Source organism: Lates calcarifer, linkage group LG21, assembly GCF_001640805.2.
Source record: "Lates calcarifer isolate ASB-BC8 linkage group LG21, TLL_Latcal_v3, whole genome shotgun sequence".
NCBI classification, from domain to species: Eukaryota; Metazoa; Chordata; class Actinopteri; family Centropomidae; genus Lates; species Lates calcarifer.
Window position 1 is genome coordinate 18,170,401 of NC_066853.1, and position 22,037 is coordinate 18,192,437.

General features: G+C 40.1%; 1 protein-coding gene across 1 annotated transcript in view; it reads left to right on the plus strand.

Moving 5' to 3' along the window:
- The window catches only part of LOC108876017 (neurobeachin-like), a 186,317-nt gene that overhangs the window by 141,606 nt on the left and 22,674 nt on the right, over positions 1-22,037 (plus strand). The window contains 6 exon segments of the mRNA XM_051065349.1: positions 7,609-7,726; positions 7,806-7,908; positions 8,554-8,669; positions 10,928-11,040; positions 20,563-20,703; positions 21,767-21,886. Of these exon segments, the coding sequence (XP_050921306.1) occupies positions 7,609-7,726; positions 7,806-7,908; positions 8,554-8,669; positions 10,928-11,040; positions 20,563-20,703; positions 21,767-21,886 (711 nt within the window).

Here is a 22,037-nt window from a genome sequence, read left to right on the forward strand (position 1 = left end):
GATGCTTTGTAGCACATTCTCCCCATTATAAAAATAATGTCAAGGATATAGATACATGTTCATTGTTGTATAATTTCAAAAAACAAAGAGTCTACTTTCTTTCTTGTGTGTCTTTTGTCTACACCAAAAAGGGGGAAACTAGCAAGGGACACACTGGGTGGGTCAGTGACCCTAGAGAAAACAGCTTGCATTAATATGGTCTAATCCAGTGTAATTAGTCAAATTACAGCACGCCAAGCAGCTTGTCAGGGGCTGTCGGCTTTGGCAGGCACACAAGATGGCCTGGAGTCCCACTGGACAGCGGAGAGTCCTCAAAAGCTACACAAAGCTGCCCTAGTGCACTTACTTTTACTCTTGTGTGTCCATTTTCCTGGTCTCCTCCATCTTTCTTTCTTGACCAAAATGGAGAGGGCACTTTTAGCCGTTCATACCGCTTTTTCACCTTTTCTGAGTTGTCTCTCATACCCCCCGGCTAGTAGCTTGGCTTCCTGCCTGCCTGCTAAGGTGAATCAAAATGATATGAGGATTCATAGCACGGTCTATGGAAAGTCAGAGTAATTATATCAGTGTTGCATGCCTCCTACGTGATTTTATGAGAGAGAGAGAGAGAGTCACATGCACGCTAACTAGCGCCGCTAAGAACCACAGACATGGTTAAGACACTTCCTCATGTCGCAGGATTAGCATTGGTAAAAAGATTTAAACTATATAATTACATGAGGATAAAGTACAAATTATCTAGTGCACTCAACAGCCAGATTATCATCCCCTGCAAGCCCCGTTCACCCCCAAGGGGTGAGCCTGGATCACAAAAGGCCCTCATTAGCATAAATTTACAAGTCTTCTCGTTCAGAGAAGCCGATAAGAACCTGTTCCACCTTTGCTTTGGCCCTGAATGGCTTGTTGTGCTTTGGCAATGACAGATAAGTCAGGGTAATTCCTCTTTATGCCTGAAAAAATGATGCTCCAGATTCTGGCTGCATCCCGAAGGTGTCACCCATGATAATCCTCAAAGAGCGTCCAGCAGAAAGGGGGCTGTGTGTTTTCCAGATGATATACTGCGAATGACAGAGAGAATTATATGAAGGAGGACAAATCTGTAACATATTATTAAGCAATTCCCAGTGAATAACAGGGATAAAAGGATAATGGATGAGGGTGTCGTTATTACCTTGGTGCTGAGGGAAGCGCCAAAGCAAAGGTAGAGAGACAAGATTAATTGAGGACGAGTGAGGCGCTCATTGCTCATCAGGCCCTCTCGTCTAACCACTTGCTCTTTCTGTCCCTCTCCTCCTCTGTCTCTCCGCCTCTACATCCTTGTCTCATTCTTTCTCTTCTTCTCTGTCTTGCTCTGAGCCCCTATCCCTCCCACACACCACCCAAAAAAAAAAAAAAAAAAAAACTGAAAAAGAAAACGTGGGATTTAAAGCGATCAGCTTGGCACTCTCAGTGGCAGCCAGAGGAAGCTGGTACTCAGGCCAGGAAGATTTCAGTCATCTTAAGGCTGACAAGTCCCTGAAAAAGTCCCATTAGGAAAAGCTTGCTGAAAAGACCCTATACCAAATGACTGCATTCCTTCTCTCAAGCTCCTTAGTGAAGGCATCCTCAAGCTGTTTATCTGGATGATGTGCTCACTAAGTGTGTTCATGTATGTGTGTGGATGTGGCAATGAGGGGGTCAGCACTTGAGCATGTTCATATGCATTTTTAAATGTTTGTTGTGTCCCTTTTCTTTGTTTGTTTACTCACTGGATCCATTTTACTTACAAGACATCATTAAGTCTCTTCTTACAGGGATGAAACAAAATAATGCACATGTAATGGAATAAGTCTTGAATTCTGATGTAACTTAATCACCATTACTAATACTGCTAAAAGGTGAGTCATGCTTGCATGACTGTTAATTGCACCAGTTGTCAGCTTTAAAAGAAGAAGTGTACTTTGTACTTTGGTATCTATGTTTTTTTGTTGTTTTTTTTTTTCAAAAACACAAAGATAACCGACAGAGCCCCTAAGAGGCCAAATAATGTGTTCCCAGCCTGTAGGTGGTTGGTAAATGAAAAGCTAAATTATTTGAATTATTTAATATATCAAGTAGAACTCTCTCAACACAGCCTATGCCAAACATGAACAAAACACCAGCTGGCAAATAGGACCAATGTACATTGAAAGTTCGAGTCATGCCAGTAGGGATATGATCTTCATAGCTGTGGTTTCAGTGGTGATGAATTTCAAGTGTTTTTTCCATGTAGCAGTAGCATTATTTTTTATACCCATCATCTTTTTGCTATTTCTAGTAAAAGGTCACCGCCTATTACATACTGTTCCACAGCTGTGAAGGGTAAAGGTGTGAATAGACTCTTGGAATCAGCACCGGCATCCAACTACATATGATGTCTAAAAAAGATGGTTGTGTATGAGAGGAAACAGTAATCTATCAGTAATTCTGACTTTGTATATTGAGTATAATGAAATACATAAAATTTGCTGTTATAATTATATACAGATCATAAGATAATATTATCAGATCTAAGAGGGGGGGGCATTGAGAATAGCGAGAGAAGAACATAGCATAACACGGGCTCCATGTAAAAAATGTAAGGTGATACAAATAATACAGTAATAGCAATGACAGTAGTAATAATTACAGTAATAACTGCTAATGTAGCAATAAAACTAATAGCAGTATAATTTCTATTTATAATTCCCACTGTGCTTGTATATATAATCAGTAAGGTCATAAAGGAAATGCATTTTATTTTGGATTGTTTCTTTTAACTTCCCAGAGGCCTTTTGCAGGCATCTTGTGGATTGGTGCCAAACTTATTATAGTATATAGTATTATCACTGCAGGGATCCAAAAGTCTCAGTAACCTTTTTTTTCATTGCATTTCTTGAGGCTTTTCAGTTTAACGTAGACGGACAAACAATGTTTAAAAAACCTTGACTCTTTAAGAAGAAATTGCATGTTAGGAAAACAGCTCCTCCCACCTGTCCTACCACAGCAGCGTTGAAGACAGCACTGCAGGGCCTGCTAATGTGCATGAAATACCATCCCTGACATAAATGTTATTGACAAACTTGGCTGGACATTTGGGGCAGTGAACTGCCATCATATTTAATGCATATTCATCTCCTTTATCCCACTGGTCTTGCCAGAGCACCCGAGCTGTGTCATCTTGCCACACTCCAGCTACCACCCAAATGTATAGTGACACTGATTATGCAAATCTGTATCTTGTTTTCCCCCAATACCTGCATTAGGAGCTTGCTACTTTATTGAAGTTGAGATATGGGTCTCTCAGAGAGGAACCAAGTGGAATGCTGATTTTTTTTTTTTTAATAATCTGGGGGAATCTTTCATATTTTTGTATTTTTACACTTCATAACTGTTGTCACATTAAGGAGGGATCAGATGAAACAAATGCTTTGAAGTTCAGGCATATGTTATAAACCATTGCAGGATGCAAAAGGGATTAAAGCTAAAATAAAGTGTGGATTTTGGAACGTCATGGTAATACAACTGAGATTTCTGTCCGCATGACTTCATAAAGTTAAATATGCCAGAATTAGTTTAATTTCACAGTGGTGTGGAACACCTGAGTCATTTGTAGAAAGAAGAATACATACACTGTGTTAATCCCCCTTTTTTTTCTTTAAAGAGTCAGTTCAGTTACAAAAAGTTAGATTTTCTCCCTTACTCCAGGTGGTATTTATCCATACAGATACGTTTGGTCTAATATCCCATTGAAAATCAATATTAGAAAATTCAATAGGAACAATCCTTTTTTCAAAATGTCCCTGTTATTCTAGTGTTATTACACACCACATGTGAACAACACTGAAACTTTTTCTGTGAACTATATAGTCTTTGTGGATGGTTGTTTTATTGGTTTTCCAGAATAAAAGGGCCATTTTTTTCATGTATTTTTAGAATATCATTCAGCACAGATAAACAAAATTCCATTCACCTCATTTGTGTTGGGGTACAAGCTGAAAACTCAGAGCTGGTTATCTCAACATCTATGCAAATATAACCAGCGCTACATATCTATATGGTTAGTTATTACATGGGCTACATAAGAAAAAAGTTGTATTTTGTGAAATCTGGGTAAACAGAGTCGTTTTTATTAACTGTGTTGAACTACTTAGCTCTGATTTTCTAACATGTTTAAATGTTTTTTTTTTTCTTTCTTTTTTGTGACCCAGCCATGTTGTCTGTGGCTGATGATGCTCTCCCACTTAGCTTGAGAGTTGCTCTCTGCTCTCACTGTTACTAGGCTTTATGCTTTTGCTTTGCCTTCTCCGACTGCTCAACCTCTTCACAGATTTGGCCCACATTGCCTGGGGTCAGCCATTGAATACAGTATATGCAGTGTGTGCTGATCCTCCAAATTGCCATGTGTGAAATCCATCCCACTCGCTCCTGGGGGAGTAGTCATATCACTCAAAATGAAACTGCCTCTTGTATCCTCCCCTTATTCTTCCACCTCACTGTTCTCTATAGCCGCCTGGGACCATGCAGACCATGAGGCTTTATAGTGGAAGCCTATTAGACAAATCTGAGAAGGATGCAGCGGAGGTGCTGTTATACCACGTTGTCAGAGTGCTCCACAGTCTCATATAAATATATCAGTCATGCTGGCTTGGAGGTCTCACTGAATTATATTACTTCTATACCCATTTTGGTATAGATGCAGTGGAGGGGGATTGTACTGTTCTATATGGGAGGAAATTGCATCAAATTTTAGAGATTTTTTTTTTCTTATATTTATTAATAACATCTGTCATAGTGCCTCAGTCAGTATAGGGTTAAAGCTATTTGGAAGTCAGAAATGATTAGATTCTATTTCCATGCATGAAGTGGCTTCCTATTGCTTTTAAGTATGATGTGCTCCATTTGAGCATCATCACATTATTATATATGAGTTTCAACCTAAACACTGGTGTCACCTGTGCCTCTCCTCATCTCATCTGTCACAATATTTTTCCATTTTCCGCCTGTGATGTTCTACAGGCAGAATGCCGCCTGCCCTCTGTCAAATCAGGAAAAGAAGAGAAGGCGAATAAAGGAAAGAGAGGACAGAGATGTTAAATTGCATTATGGCTATTATGCTGGAGAGGTATATCTCCCTGCAGCTGGTAGAGCAGCGCATGCGCCTGTGGCTCCTAATGAGCCTGCGTGGAGGGACCTGTGTGGAAACAAAAGGCTGCGCTTGTCGGCCATACCAGACCCCCTCCGCCCGCCCCCTCGTTGCTCCCCCAGCCCTGAGCGTGACAGACCAAGAGCAGAGCGCCGGTCCCTTCCTGGTGGCGTGATTAGATTGGGGCCGAAGTCTCCAGCTGGCAGGCCTGTCTGTGACTGGAGGCGGCCGTCCCCAGCGCTTGTCACTGGCTGACACCTCTGACAGGCAGGGGACAGCTTCAGCAGACAGGTTCATTAAATGGCATTTTTTACAGCTGGGCCTCCAAAAATGAGGGCTGGGCTTTGTCAAATATCCAAGTCTACAGGGGCCCCGTGCGTGTTGGTTTAGACCAAAGCTTTGTTGTTATGACAAATTTTTTGATCTGGGCTGTTTGAAATCAGCTCTTTTTTCTCCTCTTTAGCCCCTCTTTTGTTGACAGCTAGCCCTTTGGCCTGCACTTTGTCATGGCAGCAAAATGTTCACTTTAGCTGCGTAACAAGAAACAGCCAGTGTTAAAATAATATTATAATGACAATCATTACAGAGATACCATATTATAGCTGTTTTTGCATATTTTTCAGTTCTTAACAGCAAACAGTTATTGTCTGCTTGACAAGCCTGTATAAACTGCATTTTGCTTTCTCTTTCTATGATATAACAAATGGAGAATTCAGGAAGAAAATTTATGGCACTTAAAAAAAAATAAATAAAGCAAATAGAGACTGTGCTGAAAATGACAAACCATACTCCAGACATCCAGATAGCTTAATATGTATTCAAATAACAGCCTGCTAGTGCCTTGATGTAGTAAGCTGTTGTGGCCTTCCCATGATGCATATCTGTACAACTTGCCTTTCAGCATTGCACTCAGAAGACTATGTCTAGAACATCTGGCTGCAGAGCAGGAGGGAGATAAAAGCTACCCTGCTTCTTAGTGAGCTGCTACTGGCCCTCAACAGTGCGCCCGCAGCTCCATAGCCATCCCTCGATCTCACCTCCCTTCCTCTGTAAACCCCCCCCCCCCCTTTCAGTCAGCACGCTGCCTCCTCTGGGTCATGCTGTCTCTATGACAACTGTTTGAGTTGGGGGTTGCAGAGGTGTCAAGCAGGGGCATTACTGGGAGGAGAGCACCAGAGATGCTGTGCTGCACATCCAGCATCTCCACCTAATCCAATTTTAATTGAGCTCCAGAGATTTTGGATGTGGCACGGAGGTCGGGCATGAGCTATTCCAGGGAGAAATTAAGGCAGCCTGGCTCGCGCTGCACTCTTCCAGCCTGTCACTATTTTAAATGAGCATTAGCATCAGACCTAACCCAGCTGAACATCTTACTCTGCTTCCCTCCCTCCCTGCCTACTCCTATGTGTGATTATAACCTGGGGAGTTGATGAGGTTGCTCCCCGGCTTGTACCGTTGGACAAAATTGTTCAGTCAGAGGGAAGTGAGATAGAAGCAGGGGGGCAGTGGGGAAGGTGTGTGAGGGGACCATTCTCACCTGTCAGAACAACTGTCTTAGTTTTCTGTGTGTGGACCTGCAGTCTCAGTGGTGCTGCATACACTAATGATCCTTTGTCTGCTCTCTCCTCTCCTTGGCATGATGGTTTTTATTGATTGTTTGTGTCACTGACCCCGGGGGGTCATTTTTTGACCACTTGTCTTTGCTCTCCTGTTATAGATCAACTGAAGAAGTGTGAAACACTCAAAGAGAATCTGTAGAATGCTTCATAGTGTGTAGAAAAGTGCCCAGAGATATCCTATATTGTGATGCTTTGTCGTAAATGACAATAAGGAACTATGAACTGAACTAATTCAATGTTGTTTTCGAAATAATCATGGAATAGTTATTAAGAATTTAATGGTTAGAGGAACTATCTTACGAGCATCAGGGTTGAAGCTCTGCAGGGATAAGTGAGCTAGAGCAGTATGTCTCACGAACTATTGTTGTGATGCCCACAGACAAGGGGGTTCACAAAAAACACTAAAAAGTGAAGCAGCTGTCAAATTAAGTTCAATAGTACCGCAGTAAACACATGTTAAACATTGATCTCTCCTTTGGAGAATTTGACTGAGGTCATATTTTACTGTCTGTGATCTGACAGAGCTGGCTCAGAGATTTATTATTTTTCTGTCCAACAAAGCAGTGGATCAGTTTACAGCAATACTTTAGTTCAAATAAGTTAAATCATAATCTCAGTACTTGCCTCGTTTCACTGCAATACCAGTGTCATTGTACATAAAATAAATGTTACAAAATAATCTGAAATAATCTGCCTGTTGCAACACTTGATTTGTTATCAAAACCGTTGTTTTCTTGTTTTTTTATGTGTAACTAACCTGTTGAAATGAACAGAAGTCTATATCATATGTAACCTGACACGATCCATGACCTGAGGACATTTTCTCTATTCTCTCTGCCCTCCCAGATCTTAGCATACACTGAGGGCTTACATGGGAAGTGGATGTTCAGTGAGATCCGGGCAGTTTTCTCCAGACGCTACCTCCTGCAGAACACAGCGATGGAGGTCTTCATGGCCAACAGGAGTAAGTTAAGTGCCAATTATAGCTTTTGAAATCCAAAGTCTTTTCTCCATCATTAAGAGATTTCTCTCTCTGTTCACAGCATCAGTCATGTTCAACTTTCCTGACCAGGCCACTGTAAAGAAAGTGGTTTACAGTCTCCCTCGAGTAGGAGTGGGCACCAGCTATGGACTGCCACAAGCCAGGTGGGCCACAGATGCCAAAAGACAGGAAAAAAAAAACCAGAACACTGTTAAATATCTCTAATATTGTAATTCCTTCATGACTGTCGTCACCTCCTCTGTGTTGTGTGTTGGAGCATCTGTGCAGCCTGGCCTGCAGCAGAGTCATTTGAAGTCCCATTGCTCCAGTCATTGAAGTGGGTGTGCAATGACCCTGACTGAACTGACCTAATTCTCTGACAGAAGACTCTATACAGCAGGGCTGCAGCCAGGCCACTGACCACAGAGAACCCCCCAGATTCCCTTTAGACTCTCAAAGTGCTAACAGGCCTACTTTATAGACTGTTACAAAACAAGTATATATCCTTAAGTCTGTTAATTGGGTAGATTTAAAACCAGCCATCCTGAACTAACACTCAGTTATCAGAATTACCTGTGTAAATGAAGGACTTGTAATTTATTCTTTTGTACGCTCTTCGTCGCAGTATGTTACTTATAAAACTGACATGCAAGCCATAAATCCAGTTACCAGCTTCTAAATGTTGTCATTCATGTAGTGTTTCATATATAGTTTATGCTCTTTGGTTTTAAAAAATTAAGAATAGAAGTTGAAAATGTCCATAACTACCACCAACTTCCTGTTTTCTGATTTAAAAACCTTTTTTCCAGGCGAATCTCCCTGGCAACCCCTCGACAGCTTTTCAAATCCTCCAACATGACCCAGCGCTGGCAGAGGAGAGAGATTTCCAACTTTGAGTACCTCACGTTTCTCAACACTATTGCAGGTAACGAGGAGGAAACTCAATGCTTTTAGATAGGAAGTAGCTGAAGACATTGGAATAATGTATTCTCCTTTTTTATAGCCATCAGTTATACAAATAGATTCTGATCTGTTTTCTTCCTTATCAGGGAAAACCAGAAAATTAAAAAAAAAAAAAGTTTTAATCTATTATCTATCTGAATCTCTTCACCATTAGAGCCATATGACTTTAAGTTTAGCTATCATTATAAATAAATGTTATGTGTCAGTGGCATTGGAAACATACCATAAGTGGCCTCATGTATGTCATATTTGGTTAAGAATCCATTCTATCCTTATGTGGTCTCGGATGCAGTACACTTCACTGTTCATGGAGTGTGCTTTTTGAAGCAAAGAGCAGGCACAGCAGATTTTGCCAGATAATTAGTGCCTGGCTTTGTGAGAGCAAACACGTGTGTCTGCGGAGTTGAGAGGTTCTGTTGTCGACTCTCTGATCTGAACTGCAACTAACAGGGAGAGAGCGACTGCACGCTACTCTGCTCTGAGAGGTGTCATCCTCTCTCTCGCTGCATATTCATGCATATTTATATTTAGCTCGTGCTTGAGTTCGATACATTATTGTCAGCTAATTAGATGTAAGGCAGACAGAAAAACATGCCCAAAATTCATTAAAAATCTCTGGTAATGACCTAGGCTGACAGGGATGTCAGAAAAGTGTGGGGCGGCAGACAGGCGGGGGGTGAGGTGCTGGGAAGAGGTGTGAACGGGAAGGGGTCTTCTAATTAAACACTATTCCGCTGTTATTAACATCCTGCCACCCCCAACTCAGGCCTCAGCACCAGTAGGTCTAACCAACATTCTCAACTCATCTTCCACACTCGGCCCGCTGCTTCCTTTTCACTTTGTGGCGTTAACCTGGATAATTATGCTCTCTAGCTTCCCCCAGACCCTGGCTGCTCTGCAGAAGCCTTCTCATTGACTAGCCTGTCAGACTTTATCACCTGCTCAGCTAGATTTAGACTAATGCTGACCCGCTGCACGCCAGGAGTGAGCAGAGACACACCTGCTGGATTGGTTCAAGTTAATAATATTTCATCTTCAATCATTAAAACTTTATGGCAGTATCTTATTTCCGTTAAATCTTTTTTTATTGTATTTCATAATATTCTGTGTTAATGCATGGATTTTCATTTAGTTGTAATGAAACAGCTTTTATTATCCTGATGTTTGTAATGCCACCTCTTGATACTACTTGATGTAGAATACGTCAAGTTTTTAATGTGTTGAACACTACATGATAGAGCGAGAATGTCATCTTTAAAAGGCAATGTGAGAGTGCAGTTGCTGATCTAAGATATTCTGGATTTCTTTGACTGTTATATAAATATCAGTTGATTATGAAAACGTATGATTATTAATGTAGAAGTTTGCACTGGTCTCTGAGTAATGATGCAATAATGTGTAATAGTGTCCTTTGACCTTCACTTTAAAAAGTAAATAAATACTATTTACTAAATACTAGTTACATACATAAACACTGGGAAAACTGGAAAAGGTTTGTAACTGTGAAATGTTTCTGTGGTAACTTTTTTATTATAATACAGTTCTTTTTACTTTCAGTTTGCTTTGAGCCTATGTTTTTTGCTTGATTTATTACTAGTTGTAAAAGCATCTATAGCAGCCCTATCTCAGTCCTGGATTACAACTGGTCACCACCTGACCTCACAGCTGTATCAGTGTCATCTTCAAAAGAAAAGTAGAGCATTAATGACAACATTGTACATGATCTTGGCTTTTCCCATGGACTTCCTACAACACGTTTTACCATCTGAAAACCATATTCCCACTGCCAGAACATTGAGGAAATTCACATCTGGCCAATCAGTGGATCAGACTCGAAGTGACATTTTAGGCATTTTGAGCCATGGCCCCAAGAAGAATCTTTTTTTCTCTGTAATTGCATCCGCGCCTCATCTTAGAGATACTTATTTTTTTCTATAAACTTAAAGACACCCTCCTCAGGCTTCCTGTAACTCCCACAGTCTATTGATAAAATGCACTCGGCAAGCAAAGGCCATTAGTGTACGTGTTTCCCTCGCAGACTCCGTATGAGACAGGAAGTGTGTCTGATTGAGGGCTCTGCGATTGGGGGCTTGTTGGAATGTTGCATGCTGATCCCACAAAGTAACTGAAGCCTCAAGTGTACTGTGCCCCGCTTTCAACCCCTCTGTTTCCTTCCAAGCCTTCATCACTCACAGATTTCTGTCTGCTCTGTGTGTCTAGGGAGGACATACAATGACCTTAACCAGTACCCTGTCTTTCCCTGGGTCCTCACCAACTACGACTCTGAGGAGCTGGACCTGACCTTGCCAGGGAACTTCAGAGATCTCTCTAAGGTACCGAGGCCTCTTGGCCATGCATCTCAGTATGATGGAGAGAAGGGGGGCTAGCTGGGGCGGCTGGCTCTGACGGCAGGGGATTTCCTTATTAAGAGTCAGACTGTAAAACAATATCATATTTAATGGCAAAGGAATCATGAGCAAAGTCTGAACTCATGAGGTGGAATGCAGAAAGTGGAAAATATGCATTGCAGCATCCTGAAATGCACTCAGATACCTTATGTAAGTTTGTTTCCCATTCATTTGGCACTGTCTAGTCTCGGCACATAGTTTGCACGGTCATCGTTGAATACAAGCTTAAAACGGGTTCCTGGTCTCTGCATCAGAGAGGCTTGTAGTCAGGTCAAGCCAGGTCAGTTTTATGTATATAGCACCAATTCACAACAGAAGTAATCTCAAGGCACTTTTCATATAGAGTAGGTCTAGACCATACTTATAAGATTTACGAAGAAAGACCAAACAATTCCCACCATGAGCAAGCAGAGGCAAGGAAAAACGTCCTTTTAAGAGGCAGAAACCTTGAGCAGAAGAAGGATCTGAGGGATGTCTGGGCCATGTGGTTGAAGTCATTTTGGCTATATTAAAAAGAATGTTTTCTGATATAGATGTATAGTGTATTGAAAATAAATGAAATGTCCAAAGCAACAAACTATATTTAAAACCAAACTTTTCAAATTTTTGATTGCAGCTTGCAGAGTCAATAATTTAACAGACAACAGACATTTTCTGACCAATTAAGATCAGAAAAAATATAAAATCATAACATTGCAATCTGCTGAAAACTGATAAAGCATGACATAATGCCCAGCCCAAGTTTATACATGCAAACACAAATCACAAACTTTAGTGTGTGAAAGGGCATAATGTCAGCATGTTTTTTTTTTTTTTGTTTATTTTATTTTATTTTATTTTTTAAACTGTTAAGTTTAGTTTATTAAACATTAATGTTAAATGTTTTTGCTTTGACTAGACTTCTTTCAAGGTTAATGAACTGATGAGAACAGGTCATAAGCACAGTGTTACAGTCAAAGTTGTTCTAAATGTGGCAGGTCAAAAATGCATCAAGCTGTGCTGTAGAGTCCTGCTAACGCTGCCAAACCACCAGGACTCCAACACAGTGACACTAATGCCCCGCAACTCTGGGAGATAAAGTTCAGCGTTATGTTTGCTCTGTCTTTGAATGAAGGGGGAAAAGGCAGCCGATCACTCTACCACAAACTGTGACCTGGTTTACTGGTTTACCAACCCCCTTCTCTTTCTCTGTCTCTCTTACTCTCTCTCGCACATGCACACTGCAGCTCACTGACCTGAAAACAGTTGCATTCCTGTCTGAGCTCTCTCTCTCTCTCTCTCTCTCTCTCTCTCTCTCTCCTCTCTCTCTCTCTCTCTCTCTCTCTCTCTCTCTCGCTCACTTTATCGCTCCCTCATTCCTCTTTGTTTCCCTCAAAGCACCGACATTCTGACTAAGAGCCTCATTTTGCCATCACAGTTCTCAACAGTTTGTATCAATTTTCAACTTTTCAAGGCATGAGCGTGCTGCGTTTTGTAGTGGGAAAGGAGGAGAACTTTGCAATGGAGAGAAAGAAGTTACTGTGAAACACTCAAAGAATCATGGACGAGTTATATAGAGTGTTGTGAACTTGAAAAATGAGCTCCCACTGTGCTGGAGCACATTTCTGTAAACCCAGAACATTTTGGACAAACTGCTTAGCTGTGTATCTTGCCACCATCATCTCAGTACTTGTCTGCTTTTGGCGGCTCTGGACTGTGGGGTATCCAGGTGGGCTGAGAGAGTCATGGAATGTGTGTGTGTGTGTGTGTGTGTGTGTGTGTGTGTGTGTGTGTGTGTGTGTGTGTGTGTGTGTGTGTGTGTGTGTTGGGGGGTGATCAGGGCCGAGCCATGTGCAGCCCTCCTGCCCTGGGGAGACAGTTATGTATTGTAATGTATTCCAGTGACATCCTCCCATGCTGTTTACAGGGCTGAGCTGCCTTCATTAGCATGAGTTCACAGCCCGTGTCTCCTGACAGTTGTCCTTGGAACCCTAGGGCTCTTACCTCCAAAAGTTCACAGCTAGTGTAGCAGGGAGGGACAGAGGCCCCCACACTTCTCCTCTTTGCTTGGTCTGCCCTGTTGTTCAATTATGGATCAGACGTAGCAGCACAGTCTCCAGAGACTCGCTCATTCTATATTACAGCTGTGTGTGTCTCTCTAAGGTTTGTGCCCACTGGGTGTGGTTGTATACCACACAAGCACATGTGTGCATGGTAAGCATGGCTGGATAAGAAACTTTTTTTTTTTTCTCATTTAACAAAAGAAGGCAAACTTCTCAAATATTATGTATTGTAAATAGAAAAAAAAATATTTAAGAGACTGTCTGATTAAAGACTAAGCAAAGAGGAGTGTGAATCTAAACAAGCATTTAATGGCAGTTTTTAGTACTTAACAGTCTTTGATACATGCTACTACAGACACATTCTGGTTTGTTCCTAAAGACTACTGTGGTTCCAAACCCAGACCTTGTGGTTACTACATTTATTTTATTCATTCCCTGTTTTAATTGTACGTTTATTTTTCTTTCTTGGTTGAATAACACCACATTACCTCATGTAATATCATCTGTCACTCCAGAGCTCAGTGAGCTGCAGCGTTATGAGGATAAATTGTCATATCATTACTTTTAGGTTAATAAACTGGATAAAGCTAAATTGTAATCGCAGCTAAATGATAGATTAGAAACCTAAGGATCACTAATACTCCTAAATTATTCTCAAATGATCCCACGCTGGAATTGCACAATTTGGGTGGCTTTCTTTCCCACACAACAGAATCATACCTGAGACCTGTTTGTCAGTTACAGGTGACTGCCACTTGACGGACAGCATTGTTTAAGCTGTTGGAGTTTTGTATTGATGTGCCAAATAATATCCTCCCAAACCTACTGCACACACCTACAATTACCTGCTGGTTGGGCATTCAGTCAGCTGTGAACAGTGCTATTGAACACAGCATTCTTTTGCCTCAGGGCCAGCGTTCTGCATATTTAGATGTCAGATACATTCATGCAGTGAAGTGTTTCATTAGATTCTAATGATTATTTCTTGATGGAGTGACAAGTGGATGATAGATAGGGGGAAGCTAATCTTCCTCATAGCTGTTAAATGATGCGATGGAAATTCATATAATTGCATAAGAAAGCGATAAGAGCAGAAGTGAAGCAGTTGTGGTTTAACACTATGCTTCCTCATCCACTGACTAAAATTTATTAGATGTATCATTTGTAAAATGTAATTTCAAGAGACAAGCAACACCAAAAAGTGACAAGTGCATTACTCAAGCCATTTAAGTGTTATATTTTTACCTACTTAAAATTACTAAAATAATACTAATAATATTGATTTACCTGTGTAAGCCTATTCTGAATGTGCTTTGCTAAGATAGAGAGAACTATTTTCATCTGTTTCCTTCTCAAAGCTTCAGTGCATGCTGATCATTCTAAGAGACGCACTCTGAGTAACACCGACAGAACTTGGCTCTTACAAAGACCCCCTCCACACTTTTCTTTCCATAATGGAGCCTTCTTCACCCTCACTTCCACTCCAGTCAGGCTGTTTGGGAGCACATCTGCTTTATCTTGAGTTGGAGCAACTTGATTGCATTAGACTGGGGCTGCATACAGTCCTGCCTCTGACAAGGCAAGCAAAAACGACTGCGACTTCTCCTGACAGAGCACCATAGCAACATACTGTAATGTAATTTCTTTTGAAATATAAAATGCAATATGCGTCTCATTGGGAGGTAGCTTAGATATAACCAAACAAATGGAGGCTCTCTCTGCACACTCACTCAACAGCAGCCACGTTCATTTCCTGCATCTTTGGAGTGCAACACCACAAATGATCCTGATTGAATCTGAAGCCAAATCTAAGTTTGATCATACTTTGTTTAGTTGTGTTGATGTATTTCACTGGGTCAGGTGTTATACAAGAAATGAACTTGGATAGGAGCAAGTGTGGAACTGTCTGAACTAGTTGTTTTCATTGTCTAGATCTGTGATCAGTATGATGAGCAATGCAGGGAAAAGGGAAGAGGTGATTATTCTTTGTTGAACAGAGGTAAACAAAGCCTGATTTGTACTTATCAGCAGATAATGATTATGACAGGACTAAAAGCACTAAAGGACCACTGAAGTGCTTATGCTATCTTATCATAAATAGGTTTTTATTTCTAATTAAATAGATAATCAATCATGCATTCTCCTCATATTTTTTATGGCAGAAGGCACTGAGGCACTGCAGACCAGAATTTGGACTAACCTGAAAGTAGCTATTCAGTTTACCTTATGCTCACACTCTCCCAGAAACAACAGTGCAGGAGCTAGATTTAGTCAAGCTTTGATTGTGTCTCAGCAGACATGCTGTGGAAGTTTTGTGTTTTTCAAGGTTACCTATGGTCAGTTTATTACATGTTTCTTTTTTTTTTTGATAGATAGATAGGTAGGTAGGTAGGTAGGTAGATAGATAGATAGATAGATAGATAGATAGAGATAGATAGATAGATAGATAGACAGACAGAGACACACACATATAAAGGATAATTGGGACACAAACTTGTTGCACACGAGGGATACAGTATAACTAGACATTGCTTCAGATTTGTTAAGACAGAGAATCACAGTCAGCTTTATAGCCTAATGTTGACTTTGGAGAGATTACAATGAGCTCACTAACCAACACTCAACACTTGGGTTTATAGCCTCATCTTTAAATACAGATGGGTGACCACAAGCCACCAGAACAGCTTTAATTTTCCCTCTGCTTTCCTTCTTTCCTCCTTTTCATGTATTCATGTTTTTCCTTATTTTTTCACCCATCTGCATACATCTACATATGAACCTTACTCCTATAGTTATATATTAAATTTGCTTTATTATTTGTACCAGTGCAACTTTATTAATTGCCTTAGAAATGGAAAGTAGGCCATTTGTCAGCTTTTTTTTTTTTTTTTTTTTTTTTACATTTCAGTGAGTTTGCTGTATAACAGTCCCAACTTTAGCAGTTTGTTCAACAGTCTGCCAGGTGCAAACTCCCTTTAAGATGACAGCAACCTGTGACAAAGAATAACTGAAGGATAATGATTTGTGTGAACCAATACAAGTTTCCCCATGCAGTCAGTATAATTATCCTTGCCCAGCCACACAAGTTTTCCTGAAAACAACAACATTCTTACCTCACACTACACTACAAGCCGCTCAGAAAGTGTCTTATTAGAGTTGTGCTTACACAGCTGAGTGACTTGGGAACACTGAGAACATTTTTGCCTCATTTATGTAGAGCCAAATAAAAGAATTAACAGGAAATAACTTGTCAGTAAATATGTTTTTGGATCCCTTCCCTGTAACCTGCTGCTTCATTCAAGATGTGTTAGTGGTTAGTTTAGTCTCAGGGAAAGGTAGAAAGGTCGTAGCAGGGGAACAGAACCCTGATTTACTACTAAATTCAAACCTTAAAAATGTAATGTTGGCCTGTAATATCCTTTTAAGCACAATTATATGTTTCATATACTATACACTGTTGCCTATAATAACATGACTCAGTTTGTTTTCCAGCTTCTTCTGGTACCATGATATTGCAATGGGCAAGTAAAACATTTATTATACACCATAAATCAAATTCTTACCAATTATTTATTTTGTAACTTGTAGTTCTAATACCTGTTATGTTAATTGTTTACTTATCCCCCTCTTACACTCATTAGTATTACCTGCAAATGTCTTTTCCTCATTCTTCTGCCGCTGTCACATGTATTACCTGGATCTTTCATAGCTCTCTAACCTGCATTAAACATACTAGCAGCGGTTTTACGGAGTGTGAGACGTCTTGTGGCTTGCACCCTGATCCAGCTGGGCCAAGACGTCACATGCAAGGCTATTATCACCCCATAAATCTACGCAGATCTCAATAAACTTCTCTTTCAGTCTATTCAATTGTGCTAACACTGATGTGGACTGCCATTAAATTTTAAAGAAGAACCAAAAACTGGCCCCATTAAATTTTGACTTAGAGCTTCAGGCATGTGCACTGTGCCACACACGGATATGACCTTAATCTTCAAAATGACCAAGACAGTCTGTCTGTCGTACTGAGGCTGTATACAAACTGTACCCAGCCAAAAGAACAGTGCAATCTAGCAATCCTAAATAAGTGGCTTTATTTTTAGGCATCCGTCTTTTGAATTGAGTGCTTTTATTTTATTTCTTCTGACCTCAGAACTGCAGCTTTCAGGTAAAAAAGCTGCCATTGATTACATTACCAGTCAGTCTCCCTTCCCCCTCTGTAACCGATTCAGTCATACTGAGTATATTGATATTGACTGCCAATATGCCTCCGAGGCTCTTATATTGGACGGGGTGATTGAAAAGGCAGAGAAAGCAATTTATTCACCACTAAACGTATGTTTAATGGGAGTAATTTTGTTGCCTTAAGAACACATGAAAATGAAACAGCCGCCAAAGGGCAAAAACCCAGTGATGGTGTCAGTACAATATTGAAGTTATTACTGAGTCTGCGGTTAAATAATGAACCACGCTATCCTAGGTTTGGCCTAACTAAGAAATTATTGGATGGATGTCAAATAAATATAGCTGTGATGTTATTTTTTTCTATTTTATACCCACACAATAATGAGGCAGCAGTTCTTCAAATACAGAACAAGTAATATGAGAGTTTTAATAATTTCTAACATTTTCAGTCTTGACACTGCACTCATTGCTCATTTGACGTTTTGGAAATTTTCATGCTCTGCTGTTTGCCAGTGAAAGGCTGGTTTTGGGCTTTTTAGGAAACTGTTTTTTCCTATACTTCTTATCTTGAAATTAGGAAAATGTTAAGATAGCAAATGTTCAATACTTTATTCTGTATATTTGTGTATATTCTGTATACGTCTGGCTGATCTGTACATGTTGTATGGAGCTTTTAAGGTAACATGCACACTAGGCCCTGAACACAGATGGGAGTAGCAGCGCTAAGTAAAGTGATTGGCTTGGTGGGTGCGTTGGGTGTAAATCAGGTCATCCAGGGTTAATCCATGTGGATTACCCACAACATTTAGCAGGAGACGCTCAGATCTTCTCCTTCCATCCTCAGTGCACCATTCTGATCACCCCTGCCACCATATCCCTGTAAATTTTAGACAGAAGACAGCGCAACAGGAACTTTTTAGGGTTCAAGAGAATAATGGGGTCTGACAGACAAATCCCAGAGTAAAGCTTCTTGTCTGCCCTCAACTCTCCCCCAGCCTTTCTGCTGGCCTCATCACAAGTAGCCTAATTGGGAATCACTACAGCTCTGCAAGTTTATCTCAGTTAATTATGCCTAAGATGCTTTTTCTGTTCCTTTTGCTCTCCTAACACAAGAAATAACAAAAGCAAATTATTCAGTCTACGCACCCAACAAAGGACAAAGGGTAAATCAATGTTGAACTACTGTAGGTTCATTGTCTGCTATGGTCTTCAATAAATTTTACTGCAGACACGCATTTGGACCATCATGTCTGCTATACAATGAGAGTATTGCCAGTAAATGGCCTGTGTCACAAAGTCTTAACTCTGTCTGGTCCATGCATAGTTGTTTCTGTATACAATATATATAATATATACAACTGTAATAATGGAGCCGAAATCTAATGCCTACAAAGTGCAGTAGTAAGAAAAAAGATCCTTTAGTAACTATGGGTTACACAAAAATATAAATTTTCCTTGGGTGCTTTCGTGCACTTTAATAATATATTTTAAAAGTGTATTCGCCATAAGCCTTTCATGACTGTCATTTATCCACATGATTATCAAAATTTAATTTAGATGAAAGACTGGTCATGAGACCCGTTGTATCTGTTAGCTGTAAGATTTTCCATTTTGTGACTCAAAACAGATTAAGACTGAGTGGTTCAGGCAGATGATCATGCAGAAAAAACAAATGACTTCCAAAGGAAAATCTTTCTTTTATGAGGCTTTGAATGTAACTTGTGTGTATGCCCAGTAAGTATGTGAAATTGAGTACATTATATGAGTCCGACTAGTATATGTATTGCATCGATGTTTCGCAGAAGGCTTTTTTTTTATTATGAACTGCATTTTTTTTTTGTTTTCAGACAACATCAGATCTGAGATGGTACATACTCTATGCTAAAACATAAGCTTGCACACTGATATACTTACAGACAGAGATCATTTGTTGAGGTGATCATAGGCAACACTCCTAAAAATACCTTGTAGAGCTAACCATATTGGTTTCAGTTGCTGAAAAAAAAACCCAGCAGCTTTTGCTTTCAGTATTTCAACAATCCAAATATTGGAGCAACTATAGGTAAAGTGTATTTTTTGCTGACCTAATGGCAATCTAAGTCAAGCCACTCTGTGTGGATGAAAAGGCAGTTAAGACAGTAAGAACAAGGAAAAGAGCTCATATCACTCCTGTTGTAAAATTCTCACGCTGGCTTTCACTGTTTTAAAGTTACATGTAATAGGTTTTAAATTCCTTGAAGTTGTCTATAAATCCTTTCATTGACTTGTCTTTCACTGTATTAATACGCGGCCAAGACATGTGCCTGGTACAGTCCTCAGATCTACAGACTTTCTGCAGCTTACTAAAACAAATGCTCAACGAAGCTTCTGCAGTTTTTGGATCCAAACAATTTAAAAACAGCAAGATCAATGACTAGCTCATGGCTTTTTGTCTTGCTTTAACTTACAATTGGTTATTATTACTATGTTATTTATTAGTATAGCTTTTTTTTAGCTTTTTCAAAATCTGTTTCTGATTGTGCTTGTGCATATCATTACTGCGCAAGCAGGTACTTAAAGACTTGGTTGTCTCAAGACTTACTTGATACTACAGAGCTGTTGTTCCTGTTTATATGACCGTCAAGGATACAGAGGTGGTCACTTTGACTGTACACTGTGTTTGTGTGGTTTGTTGTAGTATATTAGACATGATTTGTAGTCATTTTAGGCCATCTTCTTTCTCTCTCAGCTTTGATTGTTTTATTAGGTTTTTTTTAGTAATGTATATTTTTTCTTATTATGAGTTTTACGAGTGAGAATGTCCTCTATTCATGGGGTATTGATACGCAATAGGTCAGTGTCAGAAACTGTTTAGAAGGGAAGTGTCATCAAATTAAGTAGCAAGTATCAAATTAAATAGTGATAAATGTATGCATCCCAGATTACAGTAAAATCATCAAACACAGTTTTGTATTCAGCATATTGGACACATATACAGCAGTGTTTTTTTGTCAAGCTTGCAATTTCAGTTCAAATATTCAAATGGTCCTACCATATGTGCAAATTACTTTTGTTTGCCTTCACAAAGAATGTGACGTACAAAAGTGTACAATAGGAAACTTGTACAATTTTTTTAGGGTTGCTTTGAGGGGAAAAGGTGTGTTTTACATACACAGGCAAATAACGAACAAATTACTCCACTGCAGGAACTGAAGCTTTTATTTCCTTATTTTCTGTCCAGCCTGTTGGTGCTCTGAATCCGAAGCGTGCAGCATTTTATGCTGAACGCTATGAGACATGGGAAGACGACCAGACACCACCTTGTCATTACAACTCCCACTACTCTACTGCTGCCACCACCCTGCACTGGCTTGTCAGAATAGTGAGTAAAATCACTCCTTCAGCCACCCTCACACCCATTATTCTACTGCGTTCAAAATCTCAGAATTAGTCAAGCATCTGAATAGAAATGAAGTCGAACCCACATCCTCAGACAGCTTTTCATTTTTGACTCTGCATTAGTTGATTGTCACTTGTCAGACTTGATGATGTTGTTACTTTGAGGTCTGTCAGCTTCTGCACAGGAAACAGCTCGACATCTCAATTTGATTGGACCTGAGTTAGACCAATGGCGCTCAGAAAACACATTTCACAGGCCAGTAAACCGGCATATGTGAACTAAATAAAGAGTGGCTGGGTAATGATTTACAGAGGCCGCTGTGACAGGTTTATGTGTTTCAGGCAACCCAGTGAGCGCTGGAGACATGTCCATCAAGGTTACTGAGCACTGTCCTCATTTACTCTGGAAGAGAGGGAGGAGGCACATGCACTTCCAATCTGTTCCCCACAAAACAAGCCCTTATAACCTCCATGGTATCTTTGAGTCTGTATTCATTTGATTTTGACGTCAGCTTATTAATTTCAAAGAACTTTATGGAGAGTTACTGTATTTCTCCTATCCCCCATTATTAGTAGGAAGGGGCTGATGAACTGAGGGACCTCCCTTGACAGCAGTTAGATTGCCCTCTGTGGGTTTGTTCCCACAATCCCTTTCTTCCTCTGGTGAGTGATCCATCCGCTCCAACCGGCAATGGTCGCTATCACAGGCTGAGAGAACCAAATTTGAGCCAATTATCATTATGGTTTACTGTACTCAGGAAGAACACTAATTAATTCTCCCTCAGGCCTCAATACAATGAATGACTGATGTCTACCGAGATCCCTTAGTCTGCTGCAGAAAAGAATCACAATTAAATAATGCAGATTATTCAGACTATTCACAAGTTTGTTATCCTGTAGGTCCTAAACAGTACTGAGATTTCCATTATGTTGATTATGCTGACTGCAATTAAAATGGGTATCAAAAGGGTGGAGAAGACAATCATGATTTTACATTTGGGTGGAGATCATTGATCTTTGCTTTTGTTTGATTTCTTTCTCTGCAGGAGCCCTTCACAACATTTTTCCTTAGTGCCAATAACAACAAATTTGACCACCCTGACCGCACCTTTTCAGCCATTGCCCGCTCCTGGAGAAACTGTCAGAGGGACACCTCTGATGTAAAGGTGAGAATCACAACAAAAGCGAAGTAGTGCAATCCATGGTTTATGTCTATATGGACACACAAGTTGAGATCTGATGACCTCAAAAAAAAAAAAGTATATGTAAATATAATTGCACAATATGAATAAGATAAATTGCATGTATAATTGGGAG